At 62.1% G+C, this 23146-nt stretch overlaps 1 protein-coding gene across 7 annotated transcripts in view; it reads left to right on the forward strand.

The window, feature by feature from the left end:
- The window catches only part of STIM1 (stromal interaction molecule 1), a 59233-nt gene extending 36291 nt beyond the window's left edge, over positions 1-22942 (forward strand). Inside the window, exons 7-12 of one of the 7 annotated variants that reach the window (XM_040090735.2) lie at positions 1995-2162; positions 3707-3807; positions 4507-4742; positions 8254-8334; positions 11577-11967; positions 19716-22942. In XM_040090735.2, the coding sequence (XP_039946669.1) occupies positions 1995-2162; positions 3707-3807; positions 4507-4742; positions 8254-8334; positions 11577-11967; positions 19716-20265 (1527 nt within the window). In that variant the 3' untranslated portion in view covers positions 20266-22942. Of the gene's footprint in view, positions 1-1994; positions 2163-3706; positions 3808-4506; positions 4743-8253; positions 8335-11576; positions 12117-14460; positions 14480-19715 lie in introns of those variants that run through there. The other 6 variants (XM_040090743.2, XM_040090693.2, XM_040090716.2 and 3 more) reach the window with 6 other exon arrangements.
- The last annotated feature ends 204 nt before the right edge of the window (positions 22943-23146 follow it).

A 23146-nucleotide genomic window follows, 5' to 3' on the forward strand; every position in this document is an offset into this window, starting at 1 on the left:
CCCTTGTCTCCAGTCCCTCTGCAGCTCTCCTGGAGCCCCTTTAGGTGCTCTGAGCTCTCCCTGGAGCTTCTCCTCTCCAGGTGAGCACCCCCAGCTCTCCCAGCCTGGCTCCAGATGGGTTCCAGCCCTGGAGCAGCTCTGTGGCTCCTCTGGATCTCTCCAGCAGCTCCAGGTCCTCCTGCTGTTGGGTTCCAGGGCTGGAGGCAGCACACTGGGGGATCTCACCAGGTCAGAGCGTAACTTTTGTCTAAATTTCCTTATAAATTGTTGCTCTTAGTTATCCAAATGAGATCTTAGTCTTCCCAGGAGAATGGAGACACACAGAATAACTCCTGTTTGCACGGATTCCCTGCAGAACCACGAGGGTTTGGGTCGTGGACACTCATTTTAGCCACTGGTCCTTGCCTGTTCCACAGCACTTCCCTTTCCCACCATTCCCTAAAAACATTGTTCCTGTGAGTGTTACGAGCACTCCTCTACCCCAACCAACCAGTGACACATTTCCTCCCCGTCCTTTCTCCGTATTCCCCAATCCCAGATGCCTGTGGGTGATGGTCAGAGCTCTGCTGAGGTGGGAGCAGCGCCTGACGCTGCTGGTGTCCGACGGGAGGAGCCAGGAAAAGCCTGGGCTCTGGGACCGATTTAGGCAATTTTACACTGGCCAGCCCGGCATCACACACGAGTGGTAGCAGTGTTTGAGCTCTTGTGTGTGGTGCCTCGGGGCTGCTCCTGGAGCGGTGGATAAAATACAGAATTTCAGGGGATCTGTCAGTGCCCCGGGGCTCTTGGCTCCCCAAAACCCTCCCTGGGCTGGGCTCGGTGAGATGTGACCGAGTTAAAAGAACACGCTCGGGGAAAAGCTCCAAGCGTGAGCAATCCTTGACAAAAACGCTCCTCTGCATCCGCCCACCGCCGCGAGGGAACGGCTGCGGCCGTGGGCCGGGACGTGCAGGAGCAGGGAAAGCTCCGGGAGCTGCTCTGGGTGGGAGGCAAAGCTGTTGTGCAGCGTGCAGCCACGGCACCCCCCGAGCTTCGGGGTGCCCCATCCCTGCAGCGTGTCCCGGGATCGTGCGTGCCCTGCTCCGGAGTGGGACACCTTCCCTTCCTGCAGGGCTTCTCGGGCTCCGGGGCTGTGAGAGCCTCTCACACCGTGGGCACTGCAAGAGACGAGTTCATTCTTGATGGTCTCCACCTCTAAAGGCTTTTCTGTGAGCCTGGACTGTCCTCAGCTGGCTTCTCACCCACTCCCTTCTAACCCTGTATCTCTGTGGGACGTCAGGGTGTGCAGGAGCCTGGGCTGGGTGGAAGGAGAGACCCCAGGAACGGCTGATCCAGGCAGGCTGTTTCTTTTCCTGACCAGCAGCACGTGCTTTGTGTCTCAGTATTTTTCTCACTTTCTCCAGCGTGGAAGTTGTCTCCTGACGAGCTCCCTGGGCTTGGCTGGGAGCTGTGGTGAGACAGGGATTGCCTGCACGCCCCTGTCAGGGCTTCTGCCTCCGCAGGAGGATCTGGGGGACGTAGAGACAGGCAGGAAGCTCTGCAGAGGTTTCTAGAGGCTGCAGAAACCCCCCAGAGCATCCTCTCTGCGAGCCCAATTCCCTTTCAACAACCTCCTGCACCGTGCCATTGGCTCCAGAGGGTTTTCCTGTGGCACAGGAGCTGATGTGGAGGGGTCGAGAGGGAGCACAGCGTGCTGCTGGCTGGGAATTTCTGAGGAAGGAGCTCAGCTGTAGCATGGCAGGAATCGTCTGTGGGAGGTTCTGGTGCTTGGAGCAGCAGCCCGGCGTGTGGGTGGCTCCTCTCCTGCGGTCCCCGGGATGCCACTGCTCCTCCAGAGGACTTTTCCTGCTGCCAGCACTAAGATGAAGCAGCCTGGGAAGTTTTTTGCCGTTTCCCAGCGCCTGGGAAGCGGGGCTGGCGGCGCAGGGGGGATGAGCTGCAGGAGGGCCGTGTCCCCACGGCTGCTCCACGGTGTCCCGGGCACTTCTCCCCAGGTGCGGATGGCACTGAAGAACGCGGAGAAGGAGCTGGAGTCCCACTGCAGCTGGGCAGCCCCCGAGGCCCTGCAGAAGTGGCTGCAGCTGACCCACGAGGTGGAGGTGCAGTACTACAACATCAAGAAGCAGAACGCAGAGAAGCAGCTGCTGGTGGCCAAGGAAGGGGTGAGAGCTGGAGCGGCCTCGTGCTGGGTCCGTGGGGGAGCTTTGGGGACTGAAGCCTGCAGAGCTGGTTTCTCTGCATCCTCTTTGGCTTGTGGAATTGTGGAATCCCAGAATGGCTTGGCTTGGGTTGGGAGTGACCTTAAAGTTCATCTCATTCTGTGGGCGGGGACACCTCCCGCTGTCCCAGGCTGCTGCAGCCCCAGTGTCCAACCTGGCCTTGGGCACTGCCAGGGATCCAGGGGCAGCCACAGCTGCTCTGGGCACCCTGTGCCAGGGCCTCAGCACCCTGCCAGGGAACAATTCCTGATTCCCAATCTCCCATCCAGCCCTGCCCTCCCTCAGTCCAGGGGCAGTTTCTCTCTTCGGGCCTTAAATTTGCATCTTGTAGAAGTGCAGCACAAGCGAGGTGTGAGCAGGGGATGAGGATGAGGATGAGGATGAGGATGAGGATGAGGATGAGGATGAGGATGAGGATGAGGATGAGGACGAGGATGAGGATGAGGATGAGGACGAGGATGAGGATGATGCTCCTGAGCCATGGGCTCTCAGGGTGCGCAGGTCCCAGCCTGGAGCCCTGGGAATCTGAGCAGGGATTGCTGCCCTGGGTGAGCAGGAGGCTTTGCACCTCTCAGCACAATCCCTGCTCCAGGTGAGGAGCGTGCACAGGCAGTGGAATCCCGAGAGCGTGTGGTGAATCATTCCCCTTCTGGGATTTTGTGTGCCAGCCCTGAGGGATGAGCCCAGGGAGCTGTTGTGACTCGTCCTCGTCCCCGTGGCCATACAGAGAGCTGGCAGGAGGGAAAACTCTGTCTGCCTTAATCTGCTTTGATTGGGAACATTTTAACGTTCCAGCAGTTTTCCTTTGGCTGTGTCAGTCCTTGCATCCACGTCCTCGGCGTTCCTAACTCCCAGGTTCATGCCACTGGAGCTGGGAATGGAAGAGCTGTGGGAGGAGACTTGAATTTTTGATACAACAACACAAATACAACCTCAAACCAAAAATCTCCCCCAGCCCAACATCCCTTGGGCATTCCTGGGGTGTGCTTGGTGGTTATTCACAGGGGAGACGAGCCAATGCGTGAGAGCCCTTCAGTGAGTGAGGAGCCTGGTTCATGGAATCATGGAATGGTTTGGGTTGGAGAAACCCTCAGAGACCTTCAAGTCCACCTATTCCCCGAGCAGTGCCAATGCCACCGCTGCCCCACGTCCCCAGGTGCCACATCCACAGGGCTGGGAAATCCCTCCAGGGATGGCGGCTCCAACTCTGCCATGAACGTTCAGCCTGTTACGTTCAGTTCCCTCTGATTTTTGGGAAACTGGGAGAAGGGAGCGTGAAATCCCCAACCTGCTCCTTGCTGCTGGTGAGTTCCTCACGCCAGTGTCAGGGAGAACGACATTCCTCAGGAACGACGCCATTCCCACTACTCCCACATGTGCAGGCAGCTGCAGGGACGGTTCCTGTCTCAGCCCATCCAGGATGTCCATGGCCTGGAGGAAACATCAGGTTGTCTTCTTCCTGTGACTTTTCTCCGTTGATATTCCAGGCTGAAAAGATCAAAAAGAAGCGAAACACCCTTTTTGGGACGTTCCATGTTGCTCATAGTTCCTCTCTGGACGATGTCGATCATAAAATCCTAACTGCAAAGTGAGTGTCCGCTCAACACCTCCCTCATCCCTGCCTCCCTCTTCATCTCTCCCCTGTCCCAGGCAGGAGTGTCCTCACCTCCACAGGGCCCTTGGGGCTCGTTTTACTGAACTCCTGTTGTCCTCAGTGACCTGGGGTTGGACTTGCTCCCCTTCATCGATAACCTTCCGATTTTACCTGTGAGAAACAAGGGCTCACAGTTACACGGAGCCATGGAAAGTCCTGCCAAAAGGGGGTTCCAGGAGGCTGCAGGATGCTTAAGGGATTGTCGTGGAATGGCTTGAGTTGGGAGGGACCTGAAATCCCACCCAGTGCCCCCCCTGCCATGGCAGGGACACCTCCCACTGTCCCAGGCTGCTCCCAGTGTCCAACCTGGCCTTGGGCACTGCCAGGGATCCAGGGGCAGCCACAGCTGCTCTGGGCACCCTGTACCAGGGCTTCAGCACCCTGCCAGGGAACAATTCGTGATTCCCAATCTCCCATCCAGCCCTGCCCTCTGGCTCTGGGAGCCATTCCTCCTTGTTATTAACCCCTTTAATACTTCAGCCCTGCATTTTTTAATTGCTGCATTCCTGGAGCTGGAATGAAAAGTGTCTGGAATTCCAGGATACACAGCTGACCCCACGGACTCTATTGCAGGTGCTTTAGGGGTGTTCTCCCTTCAGTGCCTCCATTGTCCCTGTCTGTCCCTGTCCCCAGACAAGCTCTGAGCGAGGTGACGGCGGCGCTGCGGGAGCGGCTGCACCGCTGGCAGCAGATCGAGCTCCTGTGCGGCTTCCAGATCGTCAACAACCCCGGCATCCACTCGCTGGCCTCGGCCCTCAACATCGACCCCGGCTGGATGGGCACGCCCCGGCCCAACCCCTCCCACTTCATCATGACCGACGACGTGGACGACCTGGACGAGGAGCTGGTGTCACCCATGTCCATCCAATGTACGTCAGCCCTGGAACGGGGCTCCCTGGGAACGGGGCTCTCTGGGAATGGAGGATCCCTGGAACGGGGCTCCCTGGGAATGGGGCTCCCTGGGAATGGAGGATCCCTGGGAACGGGGCTCCCTGGGAATGGAGGATCCCTGGGAACGGGGCTCTCTGGGAATGGGGCTCCCTGGGAACGGGGCTCTCTGGGAACGGGGCTCCCTGGGAATGGAGGATCCCTGGGAATGGGGCTCCCTGGGAATGGGGCTTCCTGGAACGGGGCTCCCTGGGAACGGGGCTCTCTGGAACGGGGCTCCCTGGGAACGGGGCTCTCTGGGAACGGGGCTCCCTGGGAACGGGGCTCTCTGGGAACGGGGCTTCCTGGGAATGGGGGCTCCCTGGGAATGGGGCTCCCTGGGAACGGGGCTCTCTGGGAATGGGGCTCTCTGGGAACGGGGCTCCCTGGGAATGGGGCTCCCTGGGAACGGGGCTCCCTGGGAACAGGGCTTCCTGGGAACGGGGCTCCCTGGGAACAGGGCTCCCTGGGAACGGGGCTCTCTGGGAACAGGGCTCCCTGGGAACGGGGCTCTCTGGGAACAGGGCTCTCTGGGAACAGGGTTCTCTGGGAATGGGGCTCTCTGGGAATGGGGCTCCCTGGAACGGGGCTCCCTGGGAATGGGGCTCCCTGGGAACGGGGCTCCCTGGGAACGGGGCTCCCTGGGAATGGGGCTCCCTGGGAACGGGGCTCCCTGGGAATGGGGCTCCCTGGGAATGGAGGATCCCTGGGAACGGGGCTCTCTGGGAATGGGACTCTCTGGGAATGGGGCTCCCTGGGAACGGGGCTCCCTGGGAATGGGGGCTCCCTGGGAATGGGGCTCCCTGGGAACGGGGCTCTCTGGGAATGGGACTCTCTGGGAATGGGGCTCCCTGGGAACGGGGCTCCCTGGGAATGGGGCTTTGGAAGGCTCCCTGGGAATGGGGCTCCCTGGGAATGGGGCTCCCTGGGAATGGAGACTCTCTGGGAATGGGGCTCCCTGGGAACGGGGCTCCCTGGGAATGGGGCTCCCTGGGAATGGGGCTCCCTGGGAACGGGGCTCTCTGGGAATGGGGCTCCCTGGGAACGGGGCTCTCTGGGAATGGGGCTCCCTGGGAACGGGGCTCCCTGGGAACGGGGGCTCCCTGGGAACGGGGCTCCCTGGGAACGGGGCTCTCTGGGAACGGGGCTCCCTGGGAATGGGGCTCCCTGGGAACGGGGGCTCCCTGGGAACGGGGCTCCCTGGGAACGGGGCTCCCTGGGAATAGGGCTCCCTGGGAACAGGGCTCTCTGGGAATGGGGCTCCCTGGGAACGGGGCTCCCTGGGAATGGGGCTCCCTGGGAACGGGGCTCCCTGGGAACGGGGCTCCCTGGGAATAGGGCTCCCTGGGAACAGGGCTCTCTGGGAATGGGGCTCCCTGGGAACGGGGCTCCCTGGGAATGGGGCTCCCTGGGAATGGGGCTCCCTGGGAATAGGGCTCCCTGGGAACAGGGATCTCTGGGAACGGGGCTCCCTGGGAACGGGGCTCTCTGGGAATGGGGCTCTCTGGGAATGGGGCTCCCTGGAACGGGGCTCCCTGGGAACGGGGCTCCCTGGGAATGGGGCTCCCTGGTAATGGGGCTCCCTGGGAATGGAGACTCTCTGGGAACGGGGCTCCCTGGGAATGGGGGCTCCCTGGGAACGGGGCCTCCCTGGGAACGGGGCTCTCTGGGAACGGGGCTGTCTGGGAACAGGGCTCCCTGGGAACGGGGCCTATGACTGCTGGGGCTGGGGGCTGTGACACAGAGCAGACCTGGATCTGTAGGTCACCTGCATCAGGAGGGATTAATAGATCCAAGTTGGGGTTTCCAAAGACCACAGTTGGTCCATCAGGGTCAGGAACATCCCTAACAGGCCAGGCCCCACTGCTGGGCTTGTTTGGAGCCTGTTAATTCCAGCTGAACTGGTAATTTAGAAATTGTTAATCATCGTTTCATTCTACCTGTGCCGTTCAGGTCAACTCAAGTGATTTAAGCATTTACCAAAAAACCCCAATCAAAGGCATGGGTAGACACGGCAGTGAGACAGGAAAAGGGATTATCCCGAGTTCCCCTCGGCCTGAGCACTTTTTTGGGATTTAAAGGACTCAAAGCTGCCCCCTCCTGAGGCACAGCTGGACCTGCATCCTGCACCGCTGCGGGTGGGAGCAGCAGCCTGCCAGCCTGCGGAGCTGTGAAACGCTCCCTGGAGCAGAGGCTGGATCCCCGGCTCTGTGCAGGGCTTGGGGCCACCCAGGGGGACCTCCCGTCCCTCCTGGGTGGTGACAAAGAGCATCAGCTCCCAGGGTGGCTGTTCCTGCTCCGCCAAGCCCAGGTTCCCTGGAGGGAGGGCTGAGCATGGATCACCCGGTGCCTGTGACCGCCCAGGCTGAGCTCCTGGGCTGGGTGACACTGTCACCTCTGCAGCAGCTGGGAGTCAGCCCTGGCTGCTGCTCCTGCCTTTAGCTGGCCCAGATCCTCGCCCTGATCCAGGCACTTCCATGGAATCACAGAGTGGGTTGGGTTGGAAGGACCTTAAAGCTCATCCACTTGCAGCCCTGCCACGGGCAGGGACACCTTCTGCTGCCCCAGGCTGCTCCAAGGCCCTGGCCTTGGACACTTCAGGGATCCAGGGGCAGTCACAGCTGCTCTGGGCCACTCTGGACGATTTAATCCAAGGCAGGGCTGTTTGGGGGAGCAGAGGGATGAGCAGAAGGCTCTCAGGGCTGGCTCCGTGTGCTGCAGCAGGAGCCCTGTGTGCCAGGGCCACGTCCCCTCGGCTCTGGTGCTGGGGAGGGATGGGGCAGGTGCTGAGGGGGCTCAGGGCAGGGCCAGGGGGAGGCAGAGCTTGCAGGAGGAACAGAGGTACCTGCGTGTTCCCAGGGCTCTGCAGACAGCGGGGCTGGGTCCCACAGTTTGTGCTCAGGGACATTAAAGCTTCAGGGAACGGAGGCCTCCAGCTCTTTGTCGTTACCCCTCGCCATGAGAATCGAGCTGGACATCTCTGATAAAGCCCTGGCACAGCCCCAGCTGGGCACTGATGGCAGGGAGCCTTGGGGCAGTCCCAGGTGACACCTGAGGACCTCAGCTGGGCCAGCTGGGAGCCTCCAGCCCTGATTTCAGCCTCAGCTTCTTCACAGTTGAGACTCCTTGAGTGAGGCATTTCCAGGGAGCACTTCCAGTTGCATCACGCCAGAGGTGGGCAGAGAGCCTTGCCCACCCTGCTGCCCACCCTGCTGCCCCCCTGCTGCCCACCCACCTCCCCACAGGTGATACACCCTGTAGCAGGCACTGGGCACTCCAGTTCCAAAGCAAGGGAGCCTTTCCCTGTAGGATTTTTTCCCTTTGTGTACAAACCCTTCCTCAGGAGAGCAGAGCCGGGTTTTCCCTGCCCAGATGTGTTGCTGAGGACCCGTGGTGCTTCTCCCAGTAAATGCCATCTCTCTCTTTCCTGTTCCCACCTGGCTGCCCCCCCAGATGCAGCCTGGCTTTTCGGGCGCAGGTTCAGCGACCGCTCCTCGCTGTCCTTGGAGGATCAGTCCCTCTGGAAATACCCCGGTTTGGTTCTCTTCAATTATATTTTCATTTTTTTTATTCTGCCCTCTGGCCTTTTTCTGGACTAAAATACATCCACCGATTTTCCTTCTTTCTGGCACGGGAACTAATGAATGTATCTCTCCTCACTGAGCCATCGCCACCTGTACTAACCCCGGGAAGAGTCTGGTGGGATGAAGAAGAATCTCAGCTGCAGCTCCCACGTGCTCCTGGGTGCAGTTAGGGAATCCGGAGGGTTGGACTGGCTCCGTTTTACCCCTGAGGTGGAGCTTAAGGACCCAGTGAGGCCAGAAGGAGGTGACAGCATTCCTTATCCCGTCCCACCTCCTTCCCTGCTGCCCCGTCCATCCCTCCCCGCAGGTGCTGCTGGTGCCGTGTTCCCTCAGAATCCCTCCGTAAATGAGCAGTGCCACCTCTTAGGGACACCTGTCCCCTGGAGCCCCGGTGCCATGGGGGTGGCACACGGGCTCCTGGCCTTGGCTTCCTTTGGAAGCCTTCCCCTGGGGAGCTCCCGCTGCCATGGGACAGGGGAGGGGCACGTGCCAGCCTCCTGCAGGGAGGGCTTTTCTTCCCTGGGATGCTGGGCAGGTGATCTGGGGAATGTTGGTAAAAATGTGTGTCTGGAGGGAAGTGCTGGGTCTGGGGAGCGAGGTCCCAGCCTGTGCTCCAGGGCTCGTCGTGGAGAGGACAAAGGTGGGGAGTACTGAGCTGGGAAATGAGGGCTGGAACACCAGGAGAAAACAGGGAATCCCAAGGGAAAAAGAAACCTGTAGCAGAAACCCCATCACCCCAGTGAGTTACTTTGCTGTCAGGTCCCTGTGAACCCTCCACAATGAGATTCCCAAATTAGAATTGCAGCTCTGGAGCAGAAGGAAAAAAAAAAAAAAATCTTGTAAAATTCCAGGTTCATGGATGGGCAGTGTAGAGAACAAGGAGCAGCAAACCTGAGCAGTGGGAAAGACTGGGATTCACCTTGGGGGTGTGAAAACAGCCAAGCTGCCAGAATTATTCCTTCTTATTCCTTCTTCCACTGGAAATATGTCCCTGTGGATCCTTCAGTCCTGAGTCGTTCTGCCAGAGGGGCCCTGTGTGTCCAGCTGGGAGTTTCCAGAGCAGGGATTGCTGGTTCTTCCATTCCCAAAGGAGCTCTCCTCCTCCTCCATTTCTGAGCTTTCCTGTCTCTGCATCTTTTTAACCCATTTGTACATTAATTTCTTATGCACATAAGAAATCCTGAGCAATCCTGAACACCTTATCAAAGGAGGAACATCTTGTATGGAATGGCAGCAGAGGGGTGGAATGAAGCCAGCCTGGTTGGCCTGGGATGGGGCTGCAGCCCTGGGATCCCGTTTTCCGTGATGGAGGGGGGCATTCCCAAGGCTCCAGGCAGGTGAAGGGGCCTGCCCTGGCTCTGGGGGGGACCCTGGGGGCAGGTGTGGGGCACAGGCAGCTGCTCAGGGTTTGCTGGGCTCCAGTTCCAGCCAGGTGTGACCACAGGGCTGGAGAGATCCCGAGGAGCTTTGAAGGCACTTCAGGAGCTGGTGCTGGGGCTCCAAAGGACATTCCCACACGGTTCCCCAAAGCAAGGGGAATTGACAACCAGAGGAGAATATTTCTCAGGTTGAGAGTCTCTGATCAGTCTCGGTGGTGATGGGACAGGCAGGGAGCAGGTGAGGCCACTCCGGGGCCAGAGTCACCAGCTCGGGCATGGAGGAATCAGGCGTGAATCCCAGAAAGTCTGGGTCGGGAGGGACCTCAAATCCCCCCCAGTGCCACCCCTGCCACGGCAGGGACACCTCCCACTGTCCCAGTGTCCAACCTGGCCTTGGGCACTGCCAGGGATCCAGGGGCAGCCACAGCTGCTCTGGGCACCCTGTGCCAGGGCCTCAGCACCCTGCCAGGGAACAATTCCTGCCTGATACCCTCAGCCCCAATATTTTCAACCAAGCAGGGAATTGCCCCATCCCTCTAAGTGTCCAAGGCCAGGCTGGACACTGGGGCTTGAGCAGCGTGGGGCAGTGGAAGGTGTCCCTGCCATGGCAGGGCTGGGAAGAGCTGATCTTTAGGCTCCCTCCCAACCCAGTCCCCTGGATGATTCCGTGCTGCTTTGCTCCTGGTGCTGCCCCTGCGCAGCGGTGCCAGAACGGAGCAGAGCTCTCTGCGGGAGTGGAGCTCCAGGTGCCATCGAGCTGCTCGCCCGGGGCTCCTGCTGTGGGCTGTGAAGGTCCCTCCCAGGCAGCAGCGCTGGAGCCATGAGCTGTGTGTGAGGGTGGGAAGGCCTGGAAGTGCCCAGTGCGGGGCTCTCCAGGAGCCGGCTGTGGCTCCAGGTGGGGGGAACCACGCAGGCGCTCTGCGTCAGGCAAGATGCTCAGATAAGGTGTTCAGAGGCACCGACATCAGCAGCGTTGGAGTTTTCCATGGGCTGGGCATTAATCCAGCATGTTTGGCACCAGCTTCAAGCTGCTTCTGCATTAAACTGGCCTTAACTGCTGGCACGAGGTGGGACAGTGCTGGTGGCACGGGGACAGCGGGATGGTGCTGCTGGGATGGCGTCACTGGGGCAGGGGCACGGGGCTGGTGCCGGTGGGACAGTGCCAGGGGGACAGGGATGGTGCTCCTGTGATGGTGCCAGTGGGACTGGGATGGTGGGACCGTGTGAGTGGGACAGGGATGGTGCTGGTGCCAGTGGGACTGGGATGGTGCCAGTGGGACAGGGATGGTGGGACCGTGTGAGTGGGACAGGGATGGTGCTGGTGCCAGTGGGACTGGGATGGTGCCAGTGGTACTGGGATGGTGATGGTAAGACAGTGGGACAGGGATGGTGCTGGCAGGACAGGGATGGTGCCAGTGGTACTGGGATGGTGATGGTAAGACAGTGGGACAGGGATGGTGCCAGTGGGACTGGGATGGTGATGGTAAGACAGTGGGACAGGGATGGTGCTGGCAGGACAGGGATGGTGCCAGTGGGACTGGGATGGTGCTGGTGCCAGTGGGACTGGGATGGTGCTGGTGCCAGTGGGACTGGGATGGTGATGGTAAGACAGCGGGACAGGGATGGTGCTGGCAGGACTGGGATGGTGCCAGTGGTACTGGGATGGTGATGGTAAGACAGTGGGACAGGGATGGTGCTGGCAGGACTGGGATGGTGCCAGTGGGACTGGGACGGTGCCGTCAGGACGCTGCCAGCGCCGGCAGTGCTCCGTGTGCCGGGCCGTGCCCTCACTCTCCCCTGTGTGTCGTTGCAGCTCCGGCCTTGCCCAGCACAGTCCGGCAGCGCCTGGTGGAGCCGCAGCACGGCCACGGATCGCAGAGGTTGGTAGAGAGTCTCGTGCCGGGGCAGCCCGAGGCGGGCCCCGTGGCCCCGTTCCGGGCGGGCCGAGTGTCCCTGCGCCGAATGCACAGCCTCACCTCCGGACAGTCCTTCAGCTCCGACCTGCCCGGCTCCAGCCCATCGCCTGCCTCCACCTCCTCCACCTCCTGCTCCTCATCCACCACCACCGCACCTGCTCCTGCTTGCCATGTCCACCCTATCTATTACCATCACACCACCTCTTATTTCCTCCAGATGGATTCCATCCCCGACCTGCCCCCTCCTGATGTCACCTCTGGAGTTCGCTGTCGCACTGGGAGCTTTGGGTATATTGCTGTTTCTTTTCTAGCTGCCTCCTGCCTGCCGTGCCTCAGGGCTGATGCTTGCCGGGGTGCTCTTTCTCTCACATTCCTCCTGCCCTTTTCTTTCGGGCCTTTATTCCATGACTTACCCACTTTTGTTCCTTCCGCCGCTCTCCCGAGCCGCTGGAGCCTCTCAGGAGGATTCCACGGGCCATCCCCACGCCCACGAGCTCAGTGGGGGCTTTCCCAAGGGGCTCTGCTGCTGTTTTACTGTAGCTGAGCAAATGAGAATTCCCAGGTGCTCGGTATCCCCTAAACAAGGGGATGTGAGGAGGTAACAGGACCCATCACCAAACCTGACCTGATTTGAAGCCTGGGCCTCCTCGGGGCCCTCACAGGTGAATGGCAAAGGGAACGTGACGGGTGGGGACCACGAGGTAGCAGCTGGAGAAATTTGGGATGGTTTTCAGAGGTGCAAGAGTGGCAGTTCAGGATTGTGTTCTGGAGTGACTCTGTTCTGGTCTGGTAGAGATGAGGAATGGAGGTGTTTAGGCTGAGGAGTGTCTGAGGAGGGAGTTGGAGCTGCTTTTGTTGGCTTTAGCTTGGTCCCTTTCAGTTGGCTCTTTGGAGAGCTGGCGCATCCTAGGTTCTGGTTATCCTCCAGCCCTGAATCCCAGACAGTCCCCAGTCCCAGCTCACGGAGCTGGTGGCAGGGAGGAGCAGGAATCCTGCCTGGTGCTGCAGGGCCCTGGCAGCCCTGACAGCAGTGCTGTGTGTCCCAGGCACAGGGCAGGGTTCCTCGGGGGGCTTCCACCCGAGCGAGATCCCGGATGTCCTCATCCCACGGGCTCATGGATGCAGCCAGTGCCCGGGCGCTGTGTGGGATCCCCCTGGGATCAGGGGCTGTGGGACGTGTGCTCGAGGCCTCGGGTGTCCCCAGGTGTCCCCAGGTGTCCCCAGGTGTCCCAGGCACTCGATGCAGGCAGTGGCAAGGCTGTGATGGAGCAGGGAATCCTGTCCCTGCCAGGTGCTGCCTGTGGCCCTGCACAGGTCATTCCATCTGTGTTCCCTGCTTTCTCCATGGCAAAATTGAAAACAGTCTCCTAATCCTCAGTACTGGGGAGCAGACTGCTGGGAGGAGGCTGGAAGTCTCTGGGTGAGGCAGAGGATGGGGGAAATGTCTTTCCCCCGTTATTTCTCCAGGCAGGAAAACATTCCCAAGTCACCACATCTTCACCCATCCCAGCAGGTTGTGCATTATCCCCTTGCCTGGGGGTCCCTCTGCCCTCGGGTGCTGGGATCTCTCCTGGCCTTGTTCACACATCCTGGTTTGGATGTTCCACCCCTTCCAAAGCCCAGCAGCCCCAGGCACGTTCTGGAGTCTGGAATACCGAGGAGGAAATTCCTGCACCTGCTCCACAATGGAGAATTGAAGAGCAGCATCTCAGTTAATTCAGTAATGGTTGGTTGGGGATGATGAGAAGCAGCGTAATTAATTAACTCCTGTCAGTGGGAGCTGAATTGCAGCTGTCCCAGTTGGACTGGTAAAAGCTGGGAGTGCTGCTGCTCCCTGCTTCCATTGCCTCCCTGACTCTGCAGGAGGGAGGGCTCATCCTGGCTCATGTTCTGTGTCCAGAATAGCTGTTTAAATGTGATTTATTTCCACCTGAGGCCAGTGACACATGGAATTCCTGCCCAGGACAAAGCCTGAGTCCCTGCAGAGCCCCTGAGAGTGGCAGAGGGAAACGGAATCCAGCGTGGAGACGGCAGGGAGGGAAGGGGACAGTGCCAGAGGTCGTTAGGAGGGCATAAGTGGGGTCCCTGTGGTCAGAGCCCAGCTGGTCACCCCTGGGTGCCGGCAGGACTGTCCTCTCCCTGCTCCCAGCTCAAAGCCTGGTCGGTGATGCAGGAGAAGCGACGGAGTCAGAACCTCCCGCCTGGGATTTGCTCCAGCTGCGCCACAGCAGGCAGCTCCTCCCCACCTCATCCATCCCCGCTCAGCCCAGCGGCAGAAATGAGGAGTTGGGTGCCCAGAGACGTGGTTTTGTCGCTGTTAATTGTTTTATCCAACTGCATCATTAGCAGATGCTGCTTTGATGCATCCCTAACAGCGCCGCTGCCGGGCCGATGGATTGCTGCTCCTCCTTGATATCCCCGTCCCGGAGGCCTTTGCATCCATCCCTCCCTCCCGGGGAGGCAGGCAGGACAGCTGGGGAGGCTGAGAAAGGCCTTCCAGGGAGTCACTGCAAGGACCAGAGCAGAACCCCAAAGATTGCCGGCTCCCTTGGCAGAAGGAATGTGCCACCCCCACGGCGGGGGCTGCTGGAGCTCTGGGCTCTCCCCCACGCAGCAGTGCCGAGGCCGGGCACAGCTCACGGGAGAAGCGTCTCCGAGGAGCTGCCCCGAGCCCGAGCGAGGCTGGGGATCGCTGTCTCCGGAATCCTGCTGGGGTTATCCCGGCAGGGAGCCGCTCCCTCAACTCCTCACTCTTTGCTTCTCTTTTGCAATTGGCTTCAGAGGATCCGGCGCCAATAAGGTCAGAGCGGTTCCGGGCCGGAGGCGGCTGCGGGATCGGGGGGGACAGGGGCTGGAGGGGCTGCGTGTGCACGGAGGTTTCTGCTGCCAGTGCCTGCCTCATGTGGAGAAAACTGATGGAGGTGGGAGCGGAGCACCGAATCCCCAGGCCCAGGCCCCTCTCCAAGCAGGAAGGGAGGCGGCAGCCAAAGCTGAGGGAAGGGAGAGGGTCAGGAATCCAGGGAAATGAGTAATTCACAGCTCTTGCAGGGTGGAAGGGAGGAAGCTGCTGCTGGGTTTGCGTCGAGGCTCGGCCCCACGGCAGATTGGGGAATTTGCCTTAGGAAAAGCCTCGGTGCCGCACGCACAGAGCCCGGCAGCCAAGGGTGCTCCGAGGGCAGCCGCAGAGGGATGAGGCAGCTCGGGCTCTGTGGCTGCTGGAGCACACCCGGGGCAGCTCCTGGGCCGTGCCGGGCTGGACCCGAGCGGGAACGGCCAGAGAAACCCGTCATGGGCTGCAGGGCTGGGGAAACACAGGTGTTTGCTCTCCATCCTCCTCCTGCTCCTCCCCTGCTCCTCCTCCACTCCCAAGCTTCCTGTGCTCCAGGCTTTCCTTCTTCCATGCTTTGCTCTCTGCTTCTTTTGTTTGCCATCCCCATCTCCTCACCCTCCCTCCGTCCCTCCCGGCTGGGTGGATCCTGGTGGGGTGGGAGGAAGCGCAGGAGGAAGCAGATCCATCCTGCCCCGGCAGGTGAGCGCTGGCAGGGTCGCTCTGTGGAGGTGGCAGGAGTGCCTGGATCCGTGGAAAGGAGCAGGGAGCGCTGCTAGGATGGAGGAAGGCTCGGGCTCCCAGGTGTTTCCCTGTCCAGTTGCTGCTCTGTGGTTTCCAGGAGGGATGAGCTGTCCGGGGCTCCTGCTGCTCCACAGAAACACTTCCTCTGATCTGATCCCTTCCTGGGATCATCAAGGCCAGCCGTGTCCTGGGATAGGTTTTCCCTTTGAAAATGTGCCCTAACAGTTCGGGAGCATAATCCTCATGGAAATCAGTGGGATTTAGGCCAGGCCTTGGCTGAGCCTCATCCAGGATGATGGCAGTGTCCGGGGAATGCTTTCCTCCCTCTTGTCCTGGCGTGGACTCAGGAGCGTCCTCTCCTCTTGCTGTCTCTGACGCAGCCAGTGTGATCCCGGGAATCCTGTCCCCGCTGTTGTGCCCTTCCTTTGGGGACCACCAGGAAAAGGCTCATTTGAGGCTGAAGAAAGTCCCACAAGTTCCTGGGCCATTGGTGTTCAGCTCCCAAAATCAGCCCATGGGTGCCACAGTAGGAATGCAGGAGGTCCCTGTGCCTGTGCCAGGTGTGTCGGGTGTCCCTTGGATTGTTCCTGGCACGCTGGGTGTGTCCTGTGTGCCGGGATGTCCCCGAGCCTGGCACAGCAGGGTGGGCACAGCTGGTGGGTGCTGCTGTCACCAGCTCTTCCCCGTGTCCTTCAGGAGTGTATTCCTGAGTTACAGCTGGAGAGGTTGTGTATGAGCAGGGTTAGCTTAGAGCGCTGGAATATTTGGGAATTGTGTGCTCTTGGGCATCAGCTCCTTCAGTCCGCCCTGGATGAGCCCTGAGGGATGAACTGGGCTCCAACGAGGTGGAACCCGTGGGATGCATCCAGTCCAGGGCCGAGGATCCCGGAGAAGAGCCTCTGCAGGAATGGGGACATGGACCCGCAGCCCCCCGGATGGCCCCGGACCAGGGAGAGGTGCCAGGAGGTGACACGGTGGCCGTGGTGTCACCGAGGCCCTGCCCTGGCCGCCGCTGCCCCACCTCCCGCGGCGCGGGACCAGCTGTCCTGGGATCGGGTTCCCAGCGTCTGCTCTCCGGGAGGAAAATCCTGGAGCGGAGCGCGGCTCTCCATCTGCTGGCGTCGCTTTGTGCACACGCTGCCAGCGCTGCAGGATCGCTCTGGGCCCTGCTGCGTTGAGACCTGCGGGGCTGGCGGGAGAGGGAACGGCTCTGGGAGCGCAGCAAGGAGCACTCGCCCTCCTCACACATCCTCAACTCTCCTCAGCTGGGAAAAAACCATTTTCTGCCGCTCTCTTGCCGTTTTAAAGGATTTCTATCACCGACCCTCATGGGACTGTGGCAGCCGGAAGGGCTGGGCTGGATTTCCTGCCAAAGAAGATTCCGTGTCGGAGTTGGGACACTGACCGTGAGGGAGCAGGTGTTGCGTGCCTCCGTCCCCAGCCAGGGCACCTCCTCCATGAGCTGAGTCTAGAGTAAGCGCTACATTCCTGCCAGGATCCGATCCCGCCTGTCCCTGATCCTGGCACCGTTCCCGTGCCAGGGTTCTGCTCCGCCACCTCGCTCCTCGTCCCGGCTCTGCTGGGTCCCAGCACCGGCCGCTCCCGGCACTGGGCTGGTGCCAGCCCCTGCGGCCAAAGTCTGCTTTGTTGTCCTGGAAAGGGGGCACTTCCCGAGGATTTGTGGAGGAAATAAACCTCTGGAAGTGGGTGTTTTACCATGGAGGCACCTCAGCGAGGGCTCAGCTTGTACAGGTGGGGGCTTCTGCCACCTTCCCTGGGAGAGGAGTGTCCAGGCAGGAACTCCCAGCAGAAATTCCCCTTGGCAGGTGTGGTAAGCCATGAGCGAGGAACATCTGGGAAGAGCAGGAGGTTGCCGAGTTCCTTGAAGGAGTGTTTGGTTGTGGTGACAGTGACGTTGCGTGTGCAGGCAGCGGCAGCATCCCGAGGTGTCCCAGCCCAGGTGCGTGGCTGTGCTCGTTTTGGGGGTCAGCTCCTGCACCCCGTGTTCAGCCCCGCTGTTCCCTGGCTGCTGCTGTTCCCAGTTTTCCCAGTTATCCCAGTTATCCCGGTGACAGCCATGGGCCACCAGCCGTGGCGGTGACCTTCTGCACCTTCTGCAGCACCCGCTGGTGGCCCTGGGAGCTGGGTGGCTCCACACGTGTGTTCCCCTGGAGAGGCTCCAGCTGCTCACTCAGAATAGCCGGGGATTTTCACCCTCCGGATTGTTCCGTTCTCCCGGCCGCTCACCCGGGACAAGCTCCGTGTGCGAGGACAAGGACGGTGCCAGCAGTGCCCAGGGCTTTGGCTGCTGGGAACAGAAGAGCTGGGGTGTTTCCAAGGCTTGGCTCCCCGGTAGATGCCCGGCTGGCTCCCAGCCTCTCGTGATGCCCTTTTCCTCTGCGTGTTCCCGTGGAGCTGCTGAACGAGGGCCGGACTTCATTCCATGGATTTTGTTAAAGAAATGCACTTGTTGCAGTCTGAGGAGAATGTTCTGGGCCTGTCCCGTGCCGGGACTCCAGCGGGTGCCATCGCTTCTGTGGAGAGCAGTGAGGAGCGGCCTCCTCAGAGGCCAGGATTGGGAGCAGCGCTGGGAAATGGTGACAGGGACACGGCTCCAGGGCAGCCCCACACACTGGCAGTGACACACAGCTGGGGCTGTGGTCACACGCTGCAGGGAGGGGATGGGGCAGCCAGAGGCACCTGGACAGGCCGGGGAGCTGGGACCGTGCCAGCCTCACGGAGCTCAGCCAGGACCAAGGGCAAGGTCCTGCACAAACACAGCCTGGGGAGAATGGGCTGGGAGCAGCCCTGGGGAGAGGGAGCTGGGGATTGCCGCGAGAAGCTCCACAGGCCCTGGACCTTAAATCCCTGTGTCCTGGGCTGATCCCACAGTGGGCAGCAGGGAAGGGATTGAGATTGTGCCCCTGTGCCCCCTGAGGTGAGAGCCCAGCTGCAGAGCTGGGATCCAGCACAGGGAGCACGTGGAGCTGCTGGAGAGAGCCCAGAGGAGGCAGCAGGATGAGCAGAGGGATGGAGCAGCTCTGCTGGGAGCAAAGGCTGGCAGAGCCGGCATTGTTCAGCCTGGCCAGGAGAAGCTTTGGGCTGAGCTCAGGGTGGCCTTGCAGGGCCTGAAGGAGCCCCAGGAAAGCTGGAGAGAGACAATTCCCAAGGGCTGCAGGGACAGGACGCAGGGAATGGCTTTAACCTGAAGGAAGGCAGGATTAAATGGATCTTGGGAATCAGGAATTGTTCCCTGGCAGGGTGCTGAGGCCCTGGCACAGGGTGCCCAGAGCAGCTGTGGCTGCCCCTGGATCCCTGGCAGTGCCCAAGGCCAGGTTGGACACTGGGGCTTGGAGCAGCCTGGGACAGTGGCAGGTGTCCCTGTCGTGGCAGGGGTGGCACTGGGTGGTCCTCAAGGACCCTTCCAACCCAAACCATTCCGTGATTCCTGTGCACCTCCCCAGTTCTGCCTGGAGCTCTCCACCGCTGCCAGCTCTGTTGAGGTTTTCCCTCCTCTGCCTCCAGGCTGCTGTTGATGGTGGTACCGTAGGCGATGGTCTGGGGCTCTCGTGCAGTGCCAGGCAGGTTCAGTGACCCGTGTGCAGGGTCTGTGCCAGGAGCAGGGATGAGGGGGGCTCCAGGGCGAGGGACAGGTCAGCACCTCCCACCTCCTCTCACCCTTTCGCTTCTCTTCCCCCTCGCTCCTTTCCTTTCCATTTGCCTCCCATTCCTGTGCGTGGGGCAGGGCCGGGGCCCCTCACCCCGGCCGTGCCGTGGCACCGCGGGGAAGCACCGCAGCCCCCGGCCCGGCCGCCCGGGAGTGCCGGAGGGGCCCCGGGACGTGTGGCCAGCATCCATCCATCCGGCCGGGAGGAGCGAGCTGTGACTTGTCATTTCCCCCGTCCTCCTGCCTCCCACTCCCCGGAGGGGCTCGGGGAACTCGGGGAGCCCCTCTGGCCCCGTTGGCCGTCAGCGGTAGGCACAGGCTGGGCACAAACCACGGTGCGAGCGGCGGGGCTGGGCACGGCTCGGCGTGGGGACGCCCAACCTCCGATTCCTCCCGCCGGGATTCGAGGTTGGCGCCGGCTGAGGCGGGCGCGGGGCGGGGGCGGGGGGCACACACGGATGCGGCGAGGGCTGAGGGACCCTGCGGGGAACCCGGGGGCACGGCGGGCTCGGGGAGAGCCGGGAGCGCTCTCGGGTGCCACCGGGACCCGCGGGGGAGGAACCGGCCTCCGGCCCGGTTGCGTGCGCCCGCCGCGTCCCAGCGGCTCGGGGTGCTCCGGTGAGCCCCGGTCGGGATCCCTGGCCCCGGGGGCACGGAGAGGGGCAGGGCCGGGGGCAGGGCTGGCCGCAGGCCCCTCTCCGGGGGGCTCCCCGGCGCCCTCAGCCGCCGCCGCCATCCGCGTCGTGTGCGGGGCCGGGCGGGCACTGACGCCGCTCTCTGTCCGCGCTCTCACCGCAGAGATTTAACTCGCTGCGACTCCGACTCCTCCATCCCGCACCTGAGCGACCACCAGCGTATCCCCAGCTCGGCGCCCAAGCTGCTGGCTGCCCGGCCCACGCTGCTGACCCGCTCCGTGGAGGAGGCTGTCCCCGGGCCCCCGGGCCCCGGCGCGCCCACCCCCAACGGCGGCAGCCGGCACGGGGAGCCCCCGGCGCTGGCGGCTTTGCAGGAGCGGCCGCCCGAGAGCCCCGCGGTGATGAAGAAGATGATGATGGTGAACCACGGCATGGAGAAGTCCTCCAGCCTGGGGGAGATGGGCCACCCGACGGCCGGCAAGCCCAGCCACTCGGATTCGTCGCGGTCGCACAGCCCCAGCTCCACCGACCCCGACACCCCCTCCCCCATCTCTGACTGCCGGCCCGGCGGCGCCAGGAACACCCGCATCCCGCAGCTGGCCGCCAAGAAGAGCCCGGGGGACGAGGACAGCAGCCTGACGGGCGACGAGGTTGACCTCGGCCAGAGCAAGAAAAAGTTCCCCCTAAAGATCTTCAAGAAGCCCAAGAAGTAGGGGGAGGACACCCCCGGACGCGTCCCGCCGGGCCCGGGGCCGGCCGTGCGCCGGGAACGCAGCGCGGCCCCGGCACGCTCCGCTCCCCGAGTCACCCCCAGCGCCGGCACCGGAGGAGCTATTTAAACTTATTTATTTCCTCATCTCCGAGACGAAAAACCGCGACGCCGCCGGCTCCCCCGGGAGAAGAGCCGCCCCTGCCCTCCCCTCCGACCGCTGCGGTCCCGGCTTTGCTGTGCATGGCTTCCAGTTACTCCTGCTCCGCTCAGCCACGCGGCCTTTGGGTTTGGTTTCAATGTGGTTTTGTTTTGTTTTGTTTTTAATTTTAATTTTTTTTAAATTGTCGTTATTGATTTGTTTTCCTGCCTCCTCCGACTTTTGCACAGGCTGATGGAGGGTCGGGGCGCTCCCCCCGGCGTGGCTCGGCTCTCAGCGGTTCTCCCTCATTTCCCCGAGTCACTTTTCCACCGCGGCCCCCCACGGCTGCGGCCCTGGGAAGGGGATCCCCGCCCCGAGCAGCTCTCGCTAGGCAGGAGCGGGGAGGACTCTGCCCCTGCCGGTACTTGTGCGTCCCGCAGCGCCCTGCCCGGGGCCCGGGCTGGGGCTCGGGGGGGAGCAGCCCACGCCCGGCACCGGTTCGCTTCCCCGGGCACCCTCCGCAGCCCTCCGGGACCCGGCTGAGCGCCCTGGTGACAAGGGACGGGAGGGAGGGCTCATCCCGAGGGGTGTCGGTGCAGAGCCGGCTCCGGCTGCCACATGCGCACGAAGAGGAGGGGGCTCCCGGGAGCGGGGCCCGTCCCCTGTCCCCGTGTCCCCGTGTCCCCTGTCCTGGCTGGGCAGGGCCAGAGGGAGGGACCAGGAGGGGACGGGCTGTGCCTGGCCGGCAGGACCACGACAGAGTCCTCCCTGCCCTGGGGCAGGCCGGGCGCTGGGGGCTCTGTGCCCTCCCGAGGGACGCGGCAGGAGGCTCACACAGGCAGCGTCCCCGGGTCTCAGTCGGTCCTGAGCCGCTCCCAGGGGCTCTCCCGTCCTCCCTCTGCACACTGGGGGTCACATCCTGCTGCTCACAGCCCCCGGCTCACCTCGGGCTGTCCCCATCGCAGCCCCGGCCACTGAGGGGGTCCCCACTCGGGCAGGAACTGCAGCTGAGTCCCCCTCCCTCTGAGGGCTGAGCCTGTCCCGAGGGATGAGCCCTGATCCATCCCCAGGGCCGAGCACGGTTCCATCCCGAGGGATGAGCCCTGCTCCATCCCCAGGGCTGAGCACAGTTCCATCCCGAGGGATGAGCCCTGATCCATCCCCAGGGCTGAGCACGGTTCCATCCCGAGGGATGAGCCCTGATCCATCCCCAGGGCTGAGCACGGTTCCATCCCGAGGGGTGAGCCCTGATCCATCCCCAGGGCCGAGCACAGTTCCATCCCGAGGGATGAGCCCTGATCCATCCCCAGGGCTGAGCACAGTTCCATCCCGAGGGGTGAGCCCTGATCCATCCCCAGGGCTGAGCACAGTTCCATCCCGAGGGATGAGCCCTGATCCATCCCCAGGGCTGAGCACGGTTCCATCCCGAGGGATGAGCCCTGATCCATCCCCAGGGCCGAGCACAGTTCCATCCCGAGGGATGAGCCCTGATCCATCCCCAGGGCTGAGCACAGTTCCATCCCGAGGGATGAGCCCTGACCCATCCCCAGGGCCGAGCACAGTTCCATCCCGAGGGGTGAGCCCTGATCCTGCTCCATCCTGAGGGATGAGCCCTGATCCTGCTCCATCCCCAGGGATGAGCCCTGATCCTGCTCCATCCCCAGGGATGAGCCCTGCTCCTGCTCCATCCCTGGTCCCGGCTCCATCCCCAGGGCTGGGCCTTGCTCCCCGCCCTTGCCCCCTCTCCCAGGTCCTCCAGGAGCATCCCCCAGCCCGGGGCTGCCAGGGGAGCCCCAAGCCCCCTCCCACCCCACTGGGGGCAGCCCCTGGCACCACCTGACCGCAGGGTTCCTGTCCTCAGCACCCCCTCCGTCCCCAGGCCACCATCCCACACACGCTTGGGGCTGCGGAGGGGGCTGCTCCCGCCGAGGCAGAGGAGGATGCACGACGCGGGGAGGAAGAGGAGGCCAGGCTGGATGCCAAGAGGCCCCGGGGCCTTGCTTTATGCCAGAGTAATATATTTGTGTCTTGACAATTCAGGAAGGGCTACAAAGGTGTTTTTTTGTTCCGTAGGTGGGAGTTAAACAATTTCACTGTTGCTTTGGGATAAGTGAAAAATTCCTCTCAATGACTTTTAAGTGCCTGCATTTCCCTGGGGACGGGGGGGAGGACGCGCTCGGCCCCGCAGCCGGGGCTGCTGCCCGGGCACCCCGATTCCGTGGGCACCCCGCTTTGTGGGCACCCCGCTTTGTGGGCACCCCGATTTTGTGGGCACCCCAATTCCGTGGGCACCCCAGTTCACGGGCACAGCCCCCCGGGAGCGGGGCCGGCGGGGTCGGGGCCGGAGCTGCTTGTGGTGGCAGAGACCTGTGGATGCTTCTGGAGAAGGGGTTGGGGATCCACCAAACGGCAACTGTTGACGCATCTGCCAACTCTTGATTTAAGGTGGTTTTTTTCGGTTTTTTTTTGTTTTTTGTTTTTTGTTTTTGTCATTTCATAAAACTTTTCAATCCAATAAAGCATGTAGTCTATTTTACGAGCCGCTGGCTGCTGCTCTCTTCTTCCAGCCCTCCCCAGGCTGGCGGCACGGTGGGGTCGGGGCGTTGGGTGCTGCTGGGGATGTGTTCCTGGCCGGGTCAGTGGGGACAGAGGGACACCGCGGCTGCCCCCTGCACCGGGGCCCTGCGATCGTCCTCTCCCATGGGAACTGGATCACAGCTCCACGGGCACGGTGGGCACGGGG

This window comes from Hirundo rustica, chromosome 2, assembly GCF_015227805.2.
Source record: "Hirundo rustica isolate bHirRus1 chromosome 2, bHirRus1.pri.v3, whole genome shotgun sequence".
Classification (NCBI taxonomy): Eukaryota; Metazoa; Chordata; class Aves; order Passeriformes; family Hirundinidae; genus Hirundo; species Hirundo rustica.